The sequence below is a fragment of the Saccoglossus kowalevskii genome, chromosome 14, assembly GCF_978046115.1.
Source record: "Saccoglossus kowalevskii chromosome 14, keSacKowa6.1, whole genome shotgun sequence".
NCBI lineage: Eukaryota > Metazoa > Hemichordata > Enteropneusta > Harrimaniidae > Saccoglossus > Saccoglossus kowalevskii.
The window spans coordinates 12,370,561-12,395,986 of NC_140654.1; the positions used below are offsets into that span (position 1 = coordinate 12,370,561).

The following is a 25,426-nucleotide window of genomic DNA, read 5'->3' on the forward strand; positions in this document are numbered from 1 at the left end:
GCCACACGCTATCGAGTAATTGAAACGCTTCCCATCGTCCGAATCGCACAGTTTCGCTAAAGCCGGCCATTCATAACCGGCCCACGGTTAATGTTGAGGCTTTGGTCGAATAAATGGTCTTGGCTGGCGACGATGAACGCTTCCTAGCAAGAGCGACATTGGCATACTTCGTAATACTGAAAAAAAAAAAAACTTCGCGGTTTCCGACACAGGGATCTTGGGACGCATGATACCTGAATGAAGTTAGCGTCTGTGTACGACATATTGTTAGACAACCTCGTTCGTATAACATATTGTTAGACAACCTCGTTCGTATGACATATTGTTAGACAACCCCGTTCGTATGACTAGTGGCAATACAAAATAAAAGTGATTTTTGACATCAATATGTTAGATAATTGACACATATTGCATCTTTGATATGTTTATGACGTTAATTGCTTCGTTGTACTGATAATATCTTCAAATGTCAGAAATAGAATTGCCGTCCAGTGAAGAACCGACGTTTGGAGACCAAACGTAATTAGTATATACCTTTCCCCCGGGGTCTTACACACCACATTGTCAGACCCGAAGATAGAAGCGTGCAATATCATAATTTCTACATCTGTATAAAAATAAATTGACTCCTATTACATTGGGAAATGCATGGCAGATATTTTAACAACATCCTAACAATTAGTTGTCTCATTCGAGTAAATATAGGTTACGTCATTCATTACATATATCCGTGACCTCAGCAGCACAAGTTTTTTGTCTTCACTTCTAATCTAACTTGGATGCTTTCTTGTTACTTCGTTGGCCGTTCGATTCTCTCCTTAACAGAATTATACAGTGCCTAGATCTGCGGTTACTCGTAGCATGGGCAGATTACGATCTGATTGGTGAGAGCAGCCTACGTCATTTTAGAAGATGGCTGATAAAATAAGTAATGAAAGGTTGTTGCCTTGACCTACTGACTGTTTTCGTAATGTTATAATTTCGAATTCCGAGCAGCTGACGGCGCTGCTTACGCGTTATACCCGGCACACATCTACCAACTTTGTAGTGGTTATTCTATAACCGAATTATTTTTCAGTCGGAACGAATGCATCCCCCAATTTCCTACGCATTGTTTATTCGGCACATGCGTGTGTGCTTTGTGGTGATACGTTTACGACATGGCACATAGAGTTCTGTCCGTCTTTTTCTGCATTTTATTTCAAGAGGAAATATAAGTTAAACAAACTAACCAGAATTAGCCTGATATTGAGGGCACACACTCTGTTAGGATATCTAAAGTATTCATCAATCACTAATATATACTTTCCTGCAGTTATATATACTCGTTCATCTGTCTCCGATGACAATATTATTTTTAAATATAAGCATATATTATTGGCTAATCATCGATACTTTGCGACTGAGCACCGCACACTACATTACAGTTGGCGACAGGTTGACTATTTTTATTCTAAACGTGTTTATTCTTTACGACTTTATTCTATATATTCAGAACTTCGGATTACGTAAGAATAACTGTTCCGTTTTAATTTGCATAGCAGTCTTCCAGTGTCAATATCAGTAGGCCTATGACTAGTCTTGATGAACAATGTTGTACTTTAGATTTTACCATGTTCAATCGTACCTACAAATTGGAGAACTGGTGGTGGAACGGATCGTGTACTAAATTAAATTTAAATTATAATTGCAAATTTAATTGGTGATCAATCATCGGTCTACGTAAGCTGTCATGCCCTTTAGTGAGGTATATTGCATTAATATAATTATAGATAATTATAAAAGTCTAACTGTTATCAACTGTTTGAGAAATTAGCTTGTTCATATTAGCAGTTTTCTATATTTATAAATTAACATATATATTTGAGGGATTCCTTCTCAACAGATCTCTACTTTAGATTGCCTCCAACACATTGGAGATGCTGAATTGTTCGAGTTACGGACATCGGGTTACAGAAATGACCACGCCCATATTTTTTTAAAAACCACGCCCACTTTTGTAAAACCAAGCTTATTGCGTGGTCAAAAATGAAAGACGGTATGTGAATGTATGAACAATAACAACAATCTACGTTGCCGTAACTCGAAGTTATGTTAACTGTTAACCACAAAAGTGGGCGTGGTTTCAAAAATATGGGCGTGGTCATTTCTGTAAGTCGATGTTCGTAACTCGATGTTTTCGTAACTCGATGTTCATAACTCGATGTTTTCGTAACTCGATGTTCATAACTCGAACAATTCAGCATCTCAACACATTGATACTTCTAAAATATATCCTCGAAAGATTGCTAAATTTTAATATCTCTTCCGCATATTGCTACTTTTTTTCTTATTAACAGATCGTTATTTTAGAATACAAATACACAAAGCACTACTTTTTATTTCCTCTGCACAAATTGCTACTTTTGAATTTCTCTTTCAAAATCGCTACGTTTCAATCTTCCCCTAGAAACTCCCTTTTTGTTTCTCCTCCACAGATCGCTAATTTAGGTTTTTCCTTTACAAATTCCAACTTTTTATTCCACTACCACATATTTAAAATGTTTACAATCATTACAAATCGCAACTTTTGAATTTCTTCATAGATTGCAACATTTTGTTCCCCCTCCAGTGATCGTCACTTTTAATTTCTACAGATTGCTATATTTAAATTCTTCCTGCACAGATTCCCACGATCGAATTTCACAGCAAATTGATACTAAATTTCACCCCAACAGATTCCTAAATTTGAATTTCTCCTCCACAGATTACTAAATTTGAATAATTTTCGTTTCCACATATTACCAAATTTGAATGCTCCCTACAGATTACTACATTTGAATTTTTCCTCCACAGATTACTAAATTTGAATTTCCTCTCCACAGATTATCACATTTGAATTTCTCCTCCACACAATGCTGCATTTTAATTTTTTTCGTCCAGATTGCTACATTTGAATTTCTCCTCCAGTTTACTGCATTTTAATTTCGCCTACAGAATATCACATTTGAATTTCTCCTCCACAGATTGCTGTTTTAAATTTTTCTACCAGTTTACTACATTTGAATTCCAGCTCCATATATTGCTACAATTGAATTCCTCCTCACAGCTTACCACATTTGAATTTTTCCATCACAGATTCCTCCATAAATTTCAATACTTGAATTCCACCTCCACAGATGACCACATTTGAATTTCCCCTCCATAGATTGCTACATTTGAAATTCTCAATCACAGACTACCATATTTGAATTTCTTCTCCATAGTTTTCAATATTTGAATTCCACCTCCGCAGATTGCTACATTTGAATCTCTCCTCTATAGATTTCTACATTTAAATTTCTCCATCACAGACTACCACATTTGAACTTCTCTTTCATAGATTTCAATATTTGAATTCCACCTCCACAGATTGATACATTTGAATGTCTCCACCACAGATTTCAATATTTGAATTCCAGCTCCACATATTGCTACATTTGAATTCCTCCTCACAGCTTACCACATTTGAATTTTTCCATCACAGATTCCTCCATAGATTTCAATACTTGAATTCCACCTCCACAGATGACCACACATGAATTTCTCCTCCATAGATTGCTACATTTGAAATTCTCAATCACAGACTACCACATTTGAATTTCTTCTCCATAGATTTCAATATTTGAATTCCACCTCCGCAGATTGCTACATTTGAATCTCTCCTCTATAGATTACCACATTCGAATTTTTCCTCCATAGATCACTACATTTGAATTTCTCCTTCACAGATTATCATATTTAAATTTCTCCTCCACAAAATATAATATTTGAATTCTACCTCCACAGAGTGCTACATTTGAATTTCTCCTCTATAGATCACTACATTTGAATTTCTTCTTCACAGATTACCACATTTAAATCTTTCACGGATTGCTACATTTGAATTTCTTCTCCATAGTTTTCCACACTTGAATTCCTACTCCACAGATTACTACATTTGAATTTCTCCTACAGATTATCACATTTGAATTTCTCCAGCACAGATTGTTTTTTGAATTTTTCTTTCACAGAAAACTACATTTCACATAATGGATACATCACATAGAATTTTATAAATATATATGCTTGTTACAAATGTGCTATCTGTTCTGCTTCATCTACGTTTCCTTCTTCTTCCTTCCAACAAATGTATCCATTGCTGTCAATGCACCTGATAATTCAGCTAACACAATGGCAGCATCAACAGACAACCACCTGTAAAAAACAACAACCACATTCTTGTTAACAAGTAATTACCAATATGTCACATTTCTTAGTCTGTCCCCTTTGTCCTTTTCCTGCATTGTTTAGCGCATATTCTGTCAAAGAAGCCTCATAGAGTCATTTATAAACTACAATATTTACTATTTCCATAATGGGTCGGGAATGCATTCCTTGCTACTAAACGATTATCCATTAACACTTCAACACAACCTTTTGCACCATTTACCAAAAGTATTAATTGTGACAATGTATGGGCTAAGAACACCTGCTAATCTGTTCACATGTAGTCTTTTTTCTCCTAATTTCGCACATAATACAGACATATCCACAAACTAATATGTAAGTAATAACTTTATTGATTTCGTATCCTTATTGGGATCTTGAAAATAATACAATAAAGAATGTTGTTTAAATAAACAACAGCTAGCTAAAAAAGTAACAAAATAGAGTAAACAATTAGAAAATTACATCAATAAGTAAAACAGAACAAAAGTAAAAGAAAAAATACAAGAAATGTAAAATTGAGTGATTATTTTGGGGCAGCTGGTGGTTTTTTCAGTGTAATATCTCTGCGGTTAAAGCAGTTAAAAATGTATTTTGCATAGTCAGTGATTTCTTTGTTGTCAGTAGAGGTGAGAATTTTTATCATGATTTCTTCCTCAGCTACACCAGCTGAGGATATGTTATGTTCAGTGAACAGTTTAATCCTCTCCTCTTGGTGTAGTTTGCATTTTAGAAGAAAGTGTTTCTCGTCTTCTACTTCATCAAGATCACAGACTTTGCATTTTCTATGGCTAATGTCAATATTTTTGTACCGCCCCATTTCTATCTGTAAGGTATGGGCACTTATACGTAGTTTTGTTAGGGCTGGCCGATGGTTGGCATTTTTAACTACTGTTAGATATTTTTCATAGGTGTAATCCTTTTTCAGTAATCTGTAGGTTCTAAGTTTGTTTTTATGATTTTTAAATTTATTGTCATCATACATGCTGTTTTCAAAAGTGAATGCAATACTTTGTGAATAAAAAAAACGCTTTTAACTTACGATTTCAACCAAGGAGCAATGTACAAATCTCTCGGCATGATTAAGATTTTCTGGTTAGTTTGAACAGCGTGCAGTACCTTGTCGGCAACATACTCAGGTCTCAGTGCTGGTGGCGAGAACCCTCTCCTAGCAGTGTATGAGAAAATTGTAATATTGTATTACAATACTGTTAAAGAGGAGGTAAATGTTAACATCAGTTCTAATGCAGCCCTACATGTACCGGCATGGTTGTACTCTCTTTAAATCTTCAAACAATATTAAGTAAGTAGGAAGTCAAACAGAAGAAAAAAAGAAGTACAACATGCAGCCATCATATACATGACTAATGGATATATTTAATTTTGGATCATGAAACAAATGCACATGCATATGTGTGCCATGATGTATCAAATGTTTCAAGACATGTCAGAGACATGGTTCAAATGAAATAAAAAAATGGCCACTAGTCAGTCATTTTGAATCTGATCTGCAAAATAACATGATATGCACCAAAGTTCGTCAATGTCAAATTTATGTATTACATTTGAATGAAATCAGTCCATACAAGTGGAGATCTTGTTTCAGAATGAGAAAAATGCTTGATTTTGATGATTTTTTTAGAACTAAATGTATGATAATGCACACATATGGACATACATGGCAGCACTCTATCACAAACACAAAGTGACCCATGGCAGTCAGGCTCGTAGCCAGCACTTTTGAATAGGGGGTTCGAAAACAACAATTATATATTTGATGTGAAATGTGTGAATTTTATAATATAATGCATACATCCTGGTATGGGAGTATTTACTTATCTCAGCATATATGGAGATATGAGTATACACTCAATCTGGTCCTACATTTGGACACACAAGTGTTTATCTCTCTTGTCATACATTAAGGCATTTAAGTCTTTGCCTCAGTTAAATTAACATGATTAGAAAATGTTGTTGAAAAATAGATTGCATATCAATTGCGATTACCAACCATACCTCAATTCAAGTCCATCAAACATGCCAGTGTCAATCTTATATGGAAGAACCAATGTCATGTGAACACCATCGTATCCCTCTTTAACAAACTCACAGTATAACGCTTCATGAAATCCAACAGACGCAAATTTACTGGCACAGTATTCCACCATTCCTGCTGTCCCACCAGTCCCTGCCATACTCGAGATGGTGACAATATGTCCATGGTTTTTGGCAATCATTGATGGTGCAAATGCTTTGACAGTCTGCAAAAAGTAAATGATGCATGTGACTTAAAGGGCAGAGGTTATTGTGCATGCGTGACCATTGTGTTGGTAAACATTGATTTTCCCACAATCTACTTAAAATCGAGAGTACCGGTAGAAGTTTTTACCCAAGGGCAACATTGCACTAAGTACTGTGAATGATTTGTTCGTTAGATTCCAATTTCACCAGAGAAATGACCCGGTTAAACCTTGGTAACGTCTCAGTTTGTACTCGTTGGTCTGCGCTACATTTGAAGTCGCCATCTTTGTTCACATGAGACCCATATCTCACACATACATGGTTGCGACATTTGCCAATGACAAGCTTGGGGGTGTTTTTGAAGGATACTGTAAAATACTTTATTTTCGCTTGGAATTAATTTTCGCTATTTTTGCTGAAGAAATGATTCAGTGAAAATAAAATCCAGAGAATATACCTTTTTCCCTATATTTGACATTCCACTTGTCAAAAAGCAGCGAAAATTAATTCCAACTAAAATAAAGTATTTCACAGTAACTCAATTGAAGAGCATGACTGTACAAACATGCTGAAGGTGAAAGCTCAATCAGATAGAAATAGTTTACCAGGAAAGATAAAGTGGAGGTCACAATCAAATTGCAATTCACAGTCATAGCGAACGGTTATTTACATTAAGTCCAAGGTAGTCATGACTGTTTGTGACCTTTCTTTATCAGCTCTCTGTGTGGATTTGTCACACCCTTTTTTTTTTCTTCTGATGTTTGTTTGGAAACCTTCGATTGTGTAAACAATCTTTTTAATATTTTGAACACCAACACATTTCTCGCTAAAATTTTGTGCCTCTTTATGCACACTTCTATGTTTTAGGTTAATTATAAGATAAGATAAGATAATTCTTTATTACAACCTTATAGAATGAATTACATATCTATTTTGGTTTATAAAATATAATAAAAGTGTTAAAATAAACAACATAGTTGAACTCTGGTGACCTTGCCCTTTGTTATATAATATAATTCTTTTTATCATAGTTTGTTTCAATATAAATATGCATTGTCATAATTAATTTTGAATACAAACAAGTTTTGGGGTTGAACCAACAGTGGGGAATCAGTCTACCGAATGTCCTTAAAAGATGTAAATATCTTACAAAAACATTGGTGCCTTATTTGTTTAATTATTTTAAGGAACATAATTGAGATATTTTAGAATAAAAACAAATGTCTCATTGCAAAAAAAAAGTGCTGCATTTAGATTTGAATAGATTCATAAAACATGCAAGATAACAGAAAAATTTAGCTGGCTTTAGTTCAAGTATTTTGTACAGGTGTCTGTCAAAAATGAATGATTCACTGAGACAAATATAAACTGTCTCATTGTGTGACTACTGTATTATATGAAAAGTAAAAAAAAAACACCCTTTATGAATAGCTATCATGTTGCAAGCTCTGCTTTGTATGCAAATCAACTTAAATAGTTGGTGTCCAGAGGAGGGAGAAGTCAACAGTACTGTTGCCTCCTGAGAAACTACATCTTCAAACACTGCAATCTCTGAAGTGCGTTTTTAAACTAGTATTATAAAAACTTTATCATTCTGTTCTAATAGCTGAAACATATTCCTGTGAGTTTTCATTTGTCGAATGAACTGTTTGTCAAATACAGAATACATATATTTAAGAATAATTTTCTTTTTAAAATGTGGATGAAATGTTTTGCTTTTAATGTATTTTTTATGTATTGTTTTTGATTTGATAACTTTTGACTAAACAGATTTTCTATTAGCTTCAGATCTTGATCAAAGTTTGGCACCCAGTTCATAGCAGTGCTTATATTGATTTTCTGACATCTTGTTTTCTGTAAAGATTTTATTGGTAGGTTTGCAAATGTGTATCAGACTGTGCAATCTCTCCATGAGTTGGTTTTGAAACCCAGTATGGGATTCTGAGATACATTATCAAGGATATTATTACAAGATAAATAATTTGCTTCATTGAACACATACAACAATGCATATTTCCACTGAGATCAGTGACCTTTGATGTGTATCACCAGTGATCAGTCAAGTAGAAACAGTCAAAATATTTTATCAGATTTTCTCAATTTTTGCATATTTTCACACAGGACATCTGTTGTTCAAACTCAGGGAAGACTTTATACTGATGAATAAGGTGACCACGTTTGATAAAGTTTGGAATAGAATTAGTAAAGTTATTATGCACACAATAACAATTATTAACGACGACAACAACGACGACAACGCCGGACAAAATTTTTCCCTTAATATACCTTTCCCTTCCATCTTTGATGGTACGGGCTAGGTAAAAACAAGTTAGATATAGAATATCTACTACAATACAGTTACATGTAATAATGTAAAAAAATATAATGACCCATTAGGTGGTTTTCGCTAATGGTATTTGCTGTTTTTATAAATTTGATAAGCTCTGTTAGTAAATATTTGTTGTTTGTATTCAATATATGAATGAATTTTTCTTTGTTTGTACAGTGTTGAAAATTGTTAATTTTCTTTGAAAAATGTGAGTATAACAACTCTCTTTCATCTCTGTAAAGTTTACATTTTGTGATGTAATGAATTTCATTCTCAAGTAGGTTGCATTTAGTACATTTTCTGTCTTCTGTTTTTATTGTTGGTCTTTTGTGCCTTCCCATCTCGATGTTTAGTTTATGGGCACTTAGTCTCAATTTTGCTAATAGACCAATGTTTTCTTTATTATCAAGGATTCTAATGTATGGTTCAGTATTTATATTTTTCTTCAGTAATGTATAAGTTCTTAGTTTTGAATCTGGTCTTTGATTATCTTGGTTCCATTTATAATTGTAATATTCATTCACTTTTTGTTTAAACTGGTCTTTTTTAATTGTTTCTAAATTCTTAATATCATACAGTTGTTTTATTTTATGCAGATTCATTAACCATGTGTCGTTATATTTGTTTTGTTGTTGATCTTTTATCGCATTATATACTAGACTGATTGGGCCATTAATAATATTTTGGTAGTATATGATTGCATTCAGTTTTATTTTTGCTAGTAATGGTAGTCGTCCAATTTCCATTCTACTACCAATGTTACTTGTTCTGTTATTAACATTTAATAATCGTCTACAGAACATTAAATGGTGTTTTTCTGTACATGTTTTGTCCCAGTACTCTGGTCTGCTATTGATTCTCCAAATTTCTGCAGCATAAGTTAAAATTGGTGTCTGGATGCCCTCAAATAATTTCAATTGTAAAAGCATGTTTAACTTGTTTGATGTTAATACTGGTTTGATTGCTGCATCAGCTTTTTTTGCTTTATCTACCAATCTTTCCATGGTCATGTTCATTGCCCCATTTGTATTAAATGTTACCCCTAGATATGTGAATTGGTTAGTTTTTTCAATCGTGTTTAGCCCATATGAGAATTCTGTATTTTTTGATTTATGACCATTTTTTGTGAAAATCATAATTTATGTTTTTCTCATATTCAACTGTAAACCCCATTGTTTTGTATATTCATAAATTGTGTCCAATGACCTTTGTAAGTCTTCTTTGTTAATAGCCGTTAGAACAATATCATCAGCGAATAGAAGTGAAGAGATGTTTTGACTACTTAGGTTTGGACTATTCATTGTACAGTTATCAATGTTGGCTACCAAGTCGTTTATAAAAATGTTAAATAATATTGGGCTTAATGGACACCCTTGTTTGACACCTTCTTGCATTTTAAAGCTCTGGGTCACTTTGTCATCTTATATAGTACATATGCAAGTTTAAAAAGAAAGGAAATGTTGCACTATGCATGCACCAGATCTAGGTCGTTAATTAAATTGATCACAATACAATGCATACAGGAACAATGTTGAGTAATAGACAGATCGAAGCACAACAATAAATAATACAAAGAATTATATAAATAAATTACAATTCGCTGCATGTTCCCTAACCATCATTAGCAGGACGCCTGCTTCACCCAAATAAAAAACTCACAGCGTACTTAAGTGCTAGCATACTTAATTACCAGTGTGGTGGGCTATGGGAAAATTAATATGTTAATCAACATATATCTATATTCTTGCATTAAATCACCAAACTGTTTCAGTTCCATAATTTTTATTTTAGCAAGAATAAGACCCTGTACCAGCCATAGTCTTTCCACCCCATATACCTTTATGTACTAGTATATTACGCTTGAGCAACCGCTCATACGAATAAATAGGCCCCCCTTGACTACTCCAAGACTACTCACCCAAAAGTTCGAAATCGCATTCACGTTCATTGACCTCAATATCAGTTCATCAGGACAATCCAAAAAGTTCGTTCCTGCCACGACTCCGGCATTATTTACAAGTATGGTTACGCTGCCGACATCTTTCTTGACTTGTTCAGCAAGGCGGTAAACTTCATCTTTATTTGTTACATCGCACCGGTAACTGTGTGCCGTAGCCCCTAGTGCAGTTATCTGGTCCGCTGTCTTGTCGCCGCCGTCTTTGTCGATGTCCCATATTACCAGCTTACAGCCCTGTTTGGCGAAATTAATGGCCATTAAACGACCAATACCACTGCCAGCGCCAGTTATAAGCACGATTTCGCCTACCAGCGATTTCTTAGCAGGTGCGACGAAGCAACGCCAAACTCCAACCATATTGTACCATGTTATTTTCAGTAAAGCCCATGTCACTTCGAAGAGGACCAGCATTTTAGTTCTGTAAAATCCCGTTGCAATGTAAGGGTAACAACAACGTATTAGGTGTTTACGAAATCAGTAATGTGCAAGTTCATGACCTCGCGACCCCGAACTGCCGTGACCTTCTTTGTAGAGAAATGGTGATTCGTCAACTCTACTGGTTGCCAAGAACGACGATTGGCTGTGCGCTAGCTGCTACAACTTTGTTGTGTAGCTTACCACTTAACTTCTATGCAAATGTTAGCCTCTTATGGTGGACGCATCAAAAAAAGTCGACAGCATCAAAACGCAGGTTACTGGTTGCATATCTCATTACAACTTGCCGAATATTGAAGATTTCGCCATATGAAAACTATTCTAGAATTAAAGTCATTCAAAACTGCCACTAATCGAGATATCCATTTCACGCCCTGACGACCCGCCCTGTCTCTCGTTCGTCGTCGGCGGCGGCGTGCATTTTCATCGCAAAGCGTACCAGGTAATTTGGTACGTGTCTATGCCTAGTATACGTATCATACTGCCAAAAAATACCCAGACATACCACAAGACCAAAAAGAATTACACAGAAATGTTTTAAATCTTACATGGGCACTTGTACGCTCGTAACTTGACATGACAGGGCCGTTTTCACTGATTGTATATGTGAAGCTTACTTGTATAAAAAGGTGTGTCATTTTATAACCTTGACACGTTAACTAATTTGTCATGTACATGGTGAGAAACTAGTCCTACGCGCATATACACCATTTTCTGAGAATTGAATTCAAATTTTGTTGGAGGTCGGGCTAAAGAACGGCCTTAGTGTTTGATTGTAAATCTTAAAAAAAAATTACTTAAATTAATTATATGTTTTCCATCGGCAGAGTTTTAAGTTCGTTGGTTGCTGTGCTGAGATTTGAAACGGAATGAATCTGCCTGTTACAGATATATATGTGTTGTACCACGTTTAATTTAAAATTACTTCACCATAATTTGAGGCAGTAAAAACTATTGAAAATAAATACTGGCACAAAAAAAAAACAGCAATTGTATCATCGTTTTTAGCAAGATATTTTAATTTAGATGTATACTTTAAAGGAAGAAAAATTCATGATAAATTGTTTTGTCGGAACAATGAATCATTGCCGCCCTTGAGACTTATCCCGTGCAAACGTTAGCTAACATACGCACGTTTACCTCACTGTGCCTGCTAGTTACGTAATCAGAAGACAGCGCGAAAAACATATGATCTGATTTATTCACAACAAAAATAAAGATAATTGTTATTTGTTATTGTAAAATAAATCCATTATTTCATGTCATACACACACAGACGATACGCCGGTCTAAGCACGTGTAATATATAACATCTATTGAACAAGAAAAGGTTAAATATGTTTCTTCTGTCTCCCGACAAACGTATCCATTGCATTGAATGCGCCGGTAAACTGTGCGCCCGCTACGGTAGCGCCCAGAGACATCCACCTGGAAGAGTAAATACTAGTATTACGATTGTTGGTTATTTCAGTTTTATAGATCCAGTATTGATGATGTTATGTACTAGTATTTGAATTGTCGTAGTGAAATTTCTGAAGGTCTCGTCTCATGGCACGGCCCGGGCTTGAATTCCGTCTCCATACTCATTTTGCGAACGTACTCAGCATGATTATTCGCTTACGCGGTCCCGTATATTGTGAGTTACGAACATACTTACGACTTAAACCAAGAGATAAGGTATAAAGGTCGCGGCATCATTAATATATCCTGGTTTGTTTGCACTGCTCTCAGGACCATATCCGCTACGTATTGTGGATCCAAATCAGGGGGTGCCACTCCTTCCCTGGTAAATAAGATATGACATTTTTGAATACAAATTAAAACCTGTAAATACGTGAATAACTGAGGCTGTGTATAAAACTTTACCGTATAATATAAAATATTTCTAACACGGTACATAATATTTCCAAACCTGGCTTTGAACCCGTCGAACATTCCAGTGTTAATCAAGTATGGCTGTACTAATGTCGTTTTAATCCCATCATACCCTTCTTTAATAAATTCGTAGCACAGTGATTCGTGTAGCCCGACTGCCGCAAACTTACTAGCACAGTATTCGACCATTCCAGGTGCTCCAATAACACCGCAGATACTGCTTATTGTGACGATATGGCCGTGGTTATTTGCTACCATAGATGGCGCAAACGCTTTGAGGGTCTGAAAGAATGATCGTGTAGAGAGATGTTGCTTTAAACAGCACAATAAATACTACCTCGTATTTATGATGTACACTCAAACCTGATGCTGTACCTCCACATCAAAATGCTGGTCCTTCAAACCCTTATGATGCGCGTGACTGACAGTTATACTACTCAGTCTTAATTATTATCTAAGCACGATGTTTATTTCAACGACAGTCGTACTACGCACGGGACAGGTATATATAACCACACACCAACACAACATAATGCATACTATGTACGGGACAGGTATACACAACCACACACCAACACAACATAATGCATATTATGTACGGAATAGGTATATATAACCACATACCAACACAACATACTACATAATATGTACGAGACAGGTAAATACAATCTCATACAAACACAACATACTACATAATATGTACGGACAGGTATATAGAACCACATACCAACACAACATAATGCACACTATGTACGGACAGGTATATACAACCACATACCAACACAAAATACTACATAATATGTACGAGGCAGGTATACACAACCACATACCAACACAACATAATGCATACTATGTACGGGATAGGTATATACAACCACATACCAACACAACATAATGCATACTATGTACTGGACAGGTATATACAACCATATACCAACACAACATAATGCATAATATGTACGGGACAGGTATATACAACCACATACCAACACAACATAATGCATACTATGTACGGGACAGGTATATACAACCACATAGCAACACAACATAATGTATACTATGTACGGGATAGGTATATACAACCACATACCAACACAACATAATGCATACTATGTACTGGACAGGTATATACAACCATATACCAACACAACATAATGCATAATATGTACGGGACAGGTATATACAACCACATACCAACACAACATAATGCATACTATGTACGGGACAGGTATATACAACCACATAGCAACACAACATACCACATAATATGTACGAGACAGGTATATACAACCACATAGCAACACAACATAATGCATTCTACGTACGGGACAGGTATATATAACCAAATACCAACACAACATAATGCATACTATGTACGAGACAGGAATATATAACCGCCTACCATCACAACATAATGCATACTATGTACGCGACAGGTAATACAACCCCATACCAACACAACATAATGCATACTATGTACGGGACAGGTATATACAACCACATACCAACACAACATACTGCATAATATGTACGGGACAGGTACATACAACCACATACCAACACAACATACTACATAATATGTACGAGGCAGGTATACACAACCACATACCAACACAACATAATGCATACTATGTACGAGACAGGTAAATACAACCCCATACCAACACAACATAATGCATAATATATACTGGCCAGGTATATACAACCACATACCAACACAACATGATGCATACTATGTACGAGACAGGAATATATAACCATCTACCATCACAACATAATGCATACTATGTACGTGACAGGTATATACAACCACATACCAACACAACATACTACATAATATGTTCGTGTCACACGAAACGTAATATTACCGTAATTGGTATAGTACAGGTGTGATGGTTCAAATACCAAAATGGCAACAGTAACCAAAAAGACTTCCCTGGCGGCGATGGTAAAATACGAACACGGAGCCAACAGATGAGGTTTCAACTGGTACTGGTATTATTATACTCTGCAAACATCAAGTACAATAACGCGGTAAAACTTCACTACTCCAATAACTAGATACTTAAACTCCAATACAATTCAACGAGATCTCCGATCTGAACTCAGTGCTGAACAACTCCCCTATATATACCCACATTGTCTATAAATAGACCATTACATCAGCATACATAATGAGTCTGGAATTTACTATAAATTTCTAGAATGTTCCATTACCTTCTATTGCCTACTACAGTGTTCTATTACCTATTCAACCAGTTTCTAAAAAAAAATCTAGAATATTCAACCCAGACACAGTACGGTTCTAGAACATTATCTCAGTGATACGGAAGTGGTAAATAAGTGGTATGCGACAGTACGAGACAGGTATATACAACCACATAGCAACACAACATAATGCATTCTACGTACGGGACAGGTATATATAACCAAATACCAACACAACATAATGCATACTATGTACGAGACAGGAATATATAACCGCCTACCATCACAACATAATGCATACTATGTACGCGACAGGTAATACAACCCCATACCAACACAACATAATGCATACTATGTACGGGACAGGTATATACAACCACATACCAACACAATATACTGCATAATATGTACGGGACAGGTACATACAACCACATACCAACACAACATACTACATAATATGTACGAGGCAGGTATACACAACCACATACCAACACAACATAATGCATACTATGTACGAGACAGGTAAATACAACCCCATACCAACACAACATAATGCATAATATATACTGGCCAGGTATATACAACCACATACCAACACAACATGATGCATACTATGTACGAGACAGGAATATATAACCATCTACCATCACAACATAATGCATACTATGTACGTGACAGGTATATACAACCACATACCAACACAACATACTACATAATATGTTCGTGTCACACGAAACGTAATATTACCGTAATTGGTATAGTACAGGTGTGATGGTTCAAATACCAAAATGGCAACAGTAACCAAAAAGACTTCCCTGGCGGCGATGGTAAAATACGAACACGGAGCCAACAGATGAGGTTTCAACTGGTACTGGTATTATTATACTCTGCAAACATCAAGTACAATAACGCGGTAAAACTTCACTACTCCAATAACTAGATACTTAAACTCCAATACAATTCAACGAGATCTCCGATCTGAACTCAGTGCTGAACAACTCCCCTATATATACCCACATTGTCTATAAATAGACCATTACATCAGCATACATAATGAGTCTGGAATTTACTATAAATTTCTAGAATGTTCCATTACCTTCTATTGCCTACTACAGTGTTCTATTACCTATTCAACCAGTTTCTAAAAAAAAATCTAGAATATTCAACCCAGACACAGTACGGTTCTAGAACATTCTCTCAGTGACACGGAAGTGGTAAATAAGTGGTATGCGACAGTACGAGACAGGTATATACAACCACATAGCAACACAACATAATGCTTACTACGCACGAGACAGGTATATATAACCGCATACCAACACAACATAATACATACTGTGTACGGGGAAGGTATATGCAACCACATACCAACACAACATAATGCATATTATGTACGGGACAGGTATATACAACCACATACCAACACAACATAATACATACTATGTACGAGACAGGTAAACACAACCACATACCAACACAACATAATGCATATTATGTACGGGACAGGTATATACAACCACATACCAACACAACATAATGCATACTATGTACGGGACAGGTATATACAACCACATAGCAACACAACATACCACATAATATGTACGAGACAGGTATATACAACCACATAGCAACACAACATAATGCATTCTACGTACGGGACAGGTATATATAACCAAATACCAACACAACATAATGCATACTATGTACGAGACAGGAATATATAACCGCCTACCATCACAACATAATGCATACTATGTACGAGACAGGTAATACAACCCCATACCAACACAACATAATGCATACTATGTACGGGACAGGTATATACAACCACATACCAACACAATATACTGCATAATATGTACGGGACAGGTACATACAACCACATACCAACACAACATACTACATAATATGTACGAGGCAGGTATACACAACCACATACCAACACAACATAATGCATACTATGTACGAGACAGGTAAATACAACCCCATACCAACACAACATAATACATAATATGTACTGGCCAGGTATATACAACCACATACCAACACAACATAATGCATACTATGTACGAGACAGGAATATATAACCATCTACCATCACAACATAATGCATACTATGTACGTGACAGGTATATACAACCACATACCAACACAACATACTACATAATATGTTCGTGTCACACGCAACGTAATATTACCGTAATTGGTATAGTACAGGTGTGATGGTTCAAATACCAAAATGGCAACAGTAACCAAAAAGACTTCCCTGTCGGCGATGATAAAATACGAACACGGAGCCAACAGATGAGGTTTCAACTGGTACTGGTATTATTATACTCTGCAAACATCAAGTACAATAACGCGGTAAAACTTCACTACTCCAATAACTAGATACTTAAATTCCAATACAATTCAACGAGATATCCGATCTGAACTCAGTGCTGAACAACTCCCCTATATATACCCACATTGTCTATAAATAGACCATTACATCAGCATACATAATGAGTCTGGAATTTACTATAAATTTCTAGAATGTTCCATTACCTTCTATTGCCTCCTACAGTGTTCTATTACCTATTCAACCAGTTTCTAAAAAAAAATCTAGAATATTCAACCCAGACACAGTACGGTTCTAGAACATTATCTCAGTGATACGGAAGTGGTAAATAAGTGGTATGCGACAGTACGAGACAGGTATATACAACCACATAGCAACACAACATAATGCATTCTACGTACGGGACAGGTATATATAACCAAATACCAACACAACATAATGCATACTATGTACGAGACAGGAATATATAACCGCCTACCATCACAACATAATGCATACTATGTACGCGACAGGTAATACAACCCCATACCAACACAACATAATGCATACTATGTACGGGACAGGTATATACAACCACATACCAACACAATATACTGCATAATATGTACGGGACAGGTACATACAACCACATACCAACACAACATACTACATAATATGTACGAGGCAGGTATACACAACCACATACCAACACAACATAATGCATACTATGTACGAGACAGGTAAATACAACCCCATACCAACACAACATAATGCATAATATATACTGGCCAGGTATATACAACCACATACCAACACAACATGATGCATACTATGTACGAGACAGGAATATATAACCATCTACCATCACAACATAATGCATACTATGTACGTGACAGGTATATACAACCACATACCAACACAACATACTACATAATATGTTCGTGTCACACGAAACGTAATATTACCGTAATTGGTATAGTACAGGTGTGATGGTTCAAATACCAAAATGGCAACAGTAACCAAAAAGACTTCCCTGGCGGCGATGGTAAAATACGAACACGGAGCCAACAGATGAGGTTTCAACTGGTACTGGTATTATTATACTCTGCAAACATCAAGTACAATAACGCGGTAAAACTTCACTACTCCAATAACTAGATACTTAAACTCCAATACAATTCAACGAGATCTCCGATCTGAACTCAGTGCTGAACAACTCCCCTATATATACCCACATTGTCTATAAATAGACCATTACATCAGCATACATAATGAGTCTGGAATTTACTATAAATTTCTAGAATGTTCCATTACCTTCTATTGCCTACTACAGTGTTCTATTACCTATTCAACCAGTTTCTAAAAAAAAATCTAGAATATTCAACCCAGACACAGTACGGTTCTAGAACATTCTCTCAGTGACACGGAAGTGGTAAATAAGTGGTATGCGACAGTACGAGACAGGTATATACAACCACATAGCAACACAACATAATGCTTACTACGCACGAGACAGGTATATATAACCGCATACCAACACAACATAATACATACTGTGTACGGGGAAGGTATATGCAACCACATACCAACACAACATAATGCATACTATGTACGGGACAGGTATATACAACCACATACCAACACAACATAATACATACTATGTACGAGACAGGTAAACACAACCACATACCAACACAACATAATGCATATTATGTACGGGACAGGTATATACAACCACATACCAACACAACATAATGCATACTATGTACGGGACAGGTATATACAACCACATAGCAACACAACATACCACATAATATGTACGAGACAGGTATATACAACCACATAGCAACACAACATAATGCATTCTACGTACGGGACAGGTATATATAACCAAATACCAACACAACATAATGCATACTATGTACGAAACAGGAATATATAACCGCCTACCATCACAACATAATGCATACTATGTACGCGACAGGTAATACAACCCCATACCAACACAACATAATGCATACTATGTACGGGACAGGTATATACAACCACATACCAACACAATATACTGCATAATATGTACGGGACAGGTACATACAACCACATACCAACACAACATACTACATAATATGTACGAGGCAGGTATACACAACCACATACCAACACAACATAATGCATACTATGTACGAGACAGGTAAATACAACCCCATACCAACACAACATAATACATAATATGTACTGGCCAGGTATATACAACCACATACCAACACAACATAATGCATACTATGTACGAGACAGGAATATATAACCATCTACCATCACAACATAATGCATACTATGTACGTGACAGGTATATACAACCACATACCAACACAACATACTACATAATATGTTCGTGTCACACGCAACGTAATATTACCGTAATTGGTATAGTACAGGTGTGATGGTTCAAATACCAAAATGGCAACAGTAACCAAAAAGACTTCCCTGGCGGCGATGATAAAATACGAACACGGAGCCAACAGACGAGGTTTCAACTGGTACTGGTATTATTATACTCTGCAAACATCAAGTACAATAACGCGGTAAAACTTCACTACTCCAATAACTAGATACTTAAATTCCAATACAATTCAACGAGATATCCGATCTGAACTCAGTGCTGAACAACTCCCCTATATATACCCACATTGTCTATAAATAGACCATTACATCAGCATACATAATGAGTCTGGAATTTACTATAAATTTCTAGAATGTTCCATTACCTTCTATTGCCTCCTACAGTGTTCTATTACCTATTCAACCAGTTTCTAAAAAAAAATCTAGAATATTCAACCCAGACACAGTACGGTTCTAGAACATTATCTCAGTGACACGGAAGTGGTAAATAAGTGGTATGCGACAGTACAAGACAGGTATATACAACCACATAGCAACACAACATAATGCATTCTACGTACGGGACAGGTATATATAACCAAATACCAACACAACATAATGCATACTATGTACGAGACAGGAATATATAACCGCCTACCATCACAACATAATGCATACTATGTACGCGACAGGTAATACAACCCCATACCAACACAACATAATGCATACTATGTACGGGACAGGTATATACAACCACATACCAACACAATATACTGCATAATATGTACGGGACAGGTACATACAACCACATACCAACACAACATACTACATAATATGTACGAGGCAGGTATACACAACCACATACCAACACAACATAATGCATACTATGTACGAGACAGGTAAATACAACCCCATACCAACACAACATAATACATAATATGTACTGGCCAGATATATACAACCACATACCAACACAACATAATGCATACTATGTACGAGACAGGAATATATAACCATCTACCATCACAACATAATGCATACTATGTACGTGACAGGTATATACAACCACATACCAACACAACATACTACATAATATGTTCGTGTCACACGCAACGTAATATTACCGTAATTGGTATAGTACAGGTGTGATGGTTCAAATACCAAAATGGCAACAGTAACCAAAAAGACTTCCCTGGCGGCGATGATAAAATACGAACACGGAGCCAACAGACGAGGTTTCAACTGGTACTGGTATTATTATACTCTGCAAACATCAAGTACAATAACGCGGTAAAACTTCACTACTCCAATAACTAGATACTTAAATTCCAATACAATTCAACGAGATATCCGATCTGAACTCAGTGCTGAACAACTCCCCTATATATACCCACATTGTCTATAAATAGACCATTACATCAGCATACATAATGAGTCTGGAATTTACTATAAATTTCTAGAATGTTCCATTACCTTCTATTGCCTCCTACAGTGTTCTATTACCTATTCAACCAGTTTCTAAAAAAAATCTAGAATATTCAACCCAGACACAGTACGGTTCTAGAACATTATCTCAGTGACACGGAAGTGGTAAATAAGTGGTATGCGACAGTACGAGACAGGTATATACAACCCCATACCAACACAACATAATGCATACTATGTACGAGACAGGTAAATACAACTCCATACCAACACAACATAATGCATAATATGTACTGGCCAGGTATATACAACCACATACCAACACAACATTATGCATACTATGTACGAGACAGGAATATATAACCATCTACCATCACAACATAATGCATACTATGTACGTGACAGGTATATACAACCACATACCAACACAACATACTACATAATATGTTCGTGTCACACGCAACGTAATATTACCGTAATTGGTATAGTACAGGTGTGATGGTTCATTGGCTATAAATAGACCATTACATCAGCATACATAATGAGTCTGGAATTTACTATAAATTTCTAGAATGTTCCATTACCTTCTATTGCCTCCTACAGTGTTCTATTACCTATTCAACCAGTTTCTAAAAACAAAATCTAGAATATTCCACCCAGACACAGTACGGTTCTAGAACATTCTCTCAGTGACACGGAAGAGGTAAATAAGTCGTATGCGACAGTACGAGACAGGTATATACAACCACATACCAACACAACATACTACATAATATGTTCGTGTCACACGCAACGTAATATTACCGTAATTGGTATAATACAGGTGTGATGGTTCATTGGCTATAAATAGACCATTACATCAGCATACATAATGAGTCTGAAATTTACTATAAATTTCTAGAATGTTCCATTACCTTCTATTGCCTCCTACAGTGTTCTATTACCTATTCAACCAGTTTCTAAAAACAAAATCTAGAATATTCCACCCAGACACAGTACGGTTCTAGAACATTCTCTCAGTGACACGGAAGTGGTAAATAAGTCGTATGCGACAGTACGAGACAGGTATATACAACCACATAGCAACACAACATAATGCTTACTACGCACGAGACAGGTACATATAACCGCATACCAACACAACATAATGCATACTGTGTACGGGGAAGGTATATGCAACCACATACCAACACAACATAATGCATACTATGTATGGGACAGGTATATACAACCACATACAAACACAACATAATACATACTATGTACGAGACAGGTAAACACAACCACATACCAACACAACATAATGCATATTATGTACGGGACAGGTATATACAACCACATACCAACACAACATAATGCATACTATGTACGGGACAGGTATATTCAACCACATACCAAGACAATATAATGCATACTATGTACGGGACAGGTGCATACAACCACATACCAACACAACATAATGCACATTATGTACGGGACAGGTATATATAACCACATACCAACACAACATACAACATAATATGTACGAGACAGGTATGTACAACCACATACCAACACAGCATAATGCATATTATGTACGGGACAGGTATATACAACCACATACCAACACAACATAATGCATAATATGTACGGGACAGGTATATATCACACAACATAATGCATACTACGTACGGGACAGGTTTATATAACCGCATACCAACGCAACATAATGCATACTATGTACGAGACAGGTAAATACAACCACATGCCAACACAACATACTGCATGCTATGTACGGTACAGGTATATAGAACTACATACCAACACAACATAATGCATACTATGTACGGGACAGGTATATACAACTACATACCAACACAACATAATGCATACTACGTACGAGACAGGTATATACAACCACATACCAGCACAACTTAATGCATACTACGTACGGGTCAGGTATGTACAACCACATACCAACACAACATAATGCATACTATGTATGGTACAGGTATATACAATTACATACCAACACAACATAATGCATACTATGTACGGGACAGGTATATACAACTACATACCAACACAACATAATGCATACTATGTACGGGACAGGTATGTACAACCACATACCAGCACAACATAATGCATACTATGTACGGGACAGGTATATACAACCACATACCAACACAACATAATGCATACTACGTACGGGACAGGTATATACAACCACATACCAGCACAACATAATGCATACTACGTACGGTACAGGTATATACAACTACATACCAACACAACATAATGCATTCTATGTACGGTACAGGTATATACAACCACATACCAACAAAACATAATGCATACTATGTACGGTACATGTATATACAACTACATACCAACACAACATAATGCTTACTATGTACGAGACAGGTATATACAACTACATACCAACACATCATATTGCGTACTATATACGGGAAAGGTATATACAACTACATACCAACACAACATAATGCATACTATGTACGGGACAGGTATATACAACCACATAGCAACACAACATAATACACACTACGTACGGGACAGGTATATACAACCACATACCAACACAACATGATACATACTTCGTACGGGACAGGTATATACAACCACATACCAACACAACATGATACATACTATGTACGGGACAGGTATATACAACCACATACCAACACAACATAATACATACTACGTACGGGACAGGTATATACATCCACATACCAACATAACATACTACATATTATGTACGGGACAGGTATATACAACCACATACCAACACAACATATGCATAGCACTTGCGGGGTAGGTTGTTCAATGATTTACAAAATTTATAAAATATAATTAAGGAACCTCGTAATATAAGCGGTTCTGTCGCTTTGTTGTTACACATTTTGTGATAAGTGGCACAAAGTGCATCGGTAGCGCTATTCGGTTGTAGCTACTTACCCAAAAGTGCGAAATTACATTAACGTTCATTGATCTTAAAATTAGTTCATCGGGACAATCCAACAAATTCTTGCCTGCCACGACCCCAGCATTATTGACAAGTATAGTTACGCTACCAACATATTCCTTGATTTGTTCAGCAAGGCGGTAAACTTCGTCTTTATTTGTCACATCGCACCGATAACCGTATGCCTTCCCTCCCAGAGCAGTGATTATTTCCGTTGTCTCGTCATTGCTATCTTTGTCGATATCCCATAAAACCAATGTACACCCATGTTTGGCGAAATTAATGGCCATCAAACGACCAATACCACTGCCAGCACCAGTTATAAGCACTATCTCGCCTACCAACGATTTCTTAGTAGGCGGCACGAAAAAACGAAAGATTCCGACTAAGTTGAACCATGTTATTTTCAGTATAAGAACAATCGCTTCGAAAATGATGAGCATGGCTGTTACAGCAATGTGTACCGGTAATGTTTGTGTACGAAGTGGAATGCGGTGGATCAACGTACCAGTCAGGGTGGACGTACTTTGATTGTTTGCCCTCAGTGACAAACTGACAGATTAGAGTTACACGCGTCCAACAATGTTCACATGATACAACATGATAAAATAATTATGCAGCTGAATCAAACTTAGAATTTAAAAAAAAAATGCATTATTTCCCTCATTTGCGGGAAATATGAAATATATTGACCATAATAATTCATTAGTATCTCGACATAAAATAACGTGGACAAGGTTTAGCGTGAACTGTGAAAGATGACCGACACGCAACCTTTGAAATGTCAAAGCCAAGGTCATACCAGAATATAGGCCAACTTTACATTATGCTGTTTGTTTTGGTAAGTAGTTAAATGGTAAACAAAGTTCGTTTAGCACAGTTTCGGTGAGCAACATGCGTTGAGCTCACCAAATCAGATAAAAAAAATCATCTTGTCATAAACGTTGAGGAAAATTTCCACCTGAGAAGGATAAGGGTCCACACTTTGAACGGAGTTGGGTAAACTAGTCAGCTTTTATTTGAAATATATAGTAAGCCGGACATTCAAATGCATACCGCTAT

At 36.2% G+C, this 25,426-nt stretch overlaps 2 protein-coding genes and 1 long non-coding RNA gene across 3 annotated transcripts in view; all 3 read right to left on the bottom strand.

Annotated features, from left to right (window-relative positions):
• Positions 1 to 25,426, bottom strand: part of LOC146734455 (uncharacterized) — a 396,802-nt gene that overhangs the window by 322,146 nt on the left and 49,230 nt on the right. The window lies entirely within an intron of this gene.
• On the bottom strand, positions 4,006 to 11,225 carry LOC100313719 (retinol dehydrogenase 10-like protein). Its single transcript, NM_001168174.1, has 4 exons — positions 10,716 to 11,225; positions 6,244 to 6,488; positions 5,270 to 5,395; positions 4,006 to 4,215 (listed from the first exon to the last, which is right to left on the bottom strand). The coding sequence occupies exons 1-4, from the start codon at positions 11,163 to 11,165 to the stop codon at positions 4,119 to 4,121; spliced, it is 918 nt and encodes a 305-aa protein (NP_001161646.1). The 5' UTR covers positions 11,166 to 11,225; the 3' UTR covers positions 4,006 to 4,118.
• On the bottom strand, positions 12,370 to 24,807 carry LOC100371317 (retinol dehydrogenase 10-B-like). The gene is made up of 4 exons (XM_002736933.2): positions 24,358 to 24,807; positions 13,102 to 13,346; positions 12,847 to 12,972; positions 12,370 to 12,617 (listed from the first exon to the last, which is right to left on the bottom strand). Exons 1-4 carry the CDS (start codon positions 24,805 to 24,807, stop codon positions 12,521 to 12,523), a joined length of 918 nt encoding a protein of 305 aa, XP_002736979.1. The 3' UTR covers positions 12,370 to 12,520.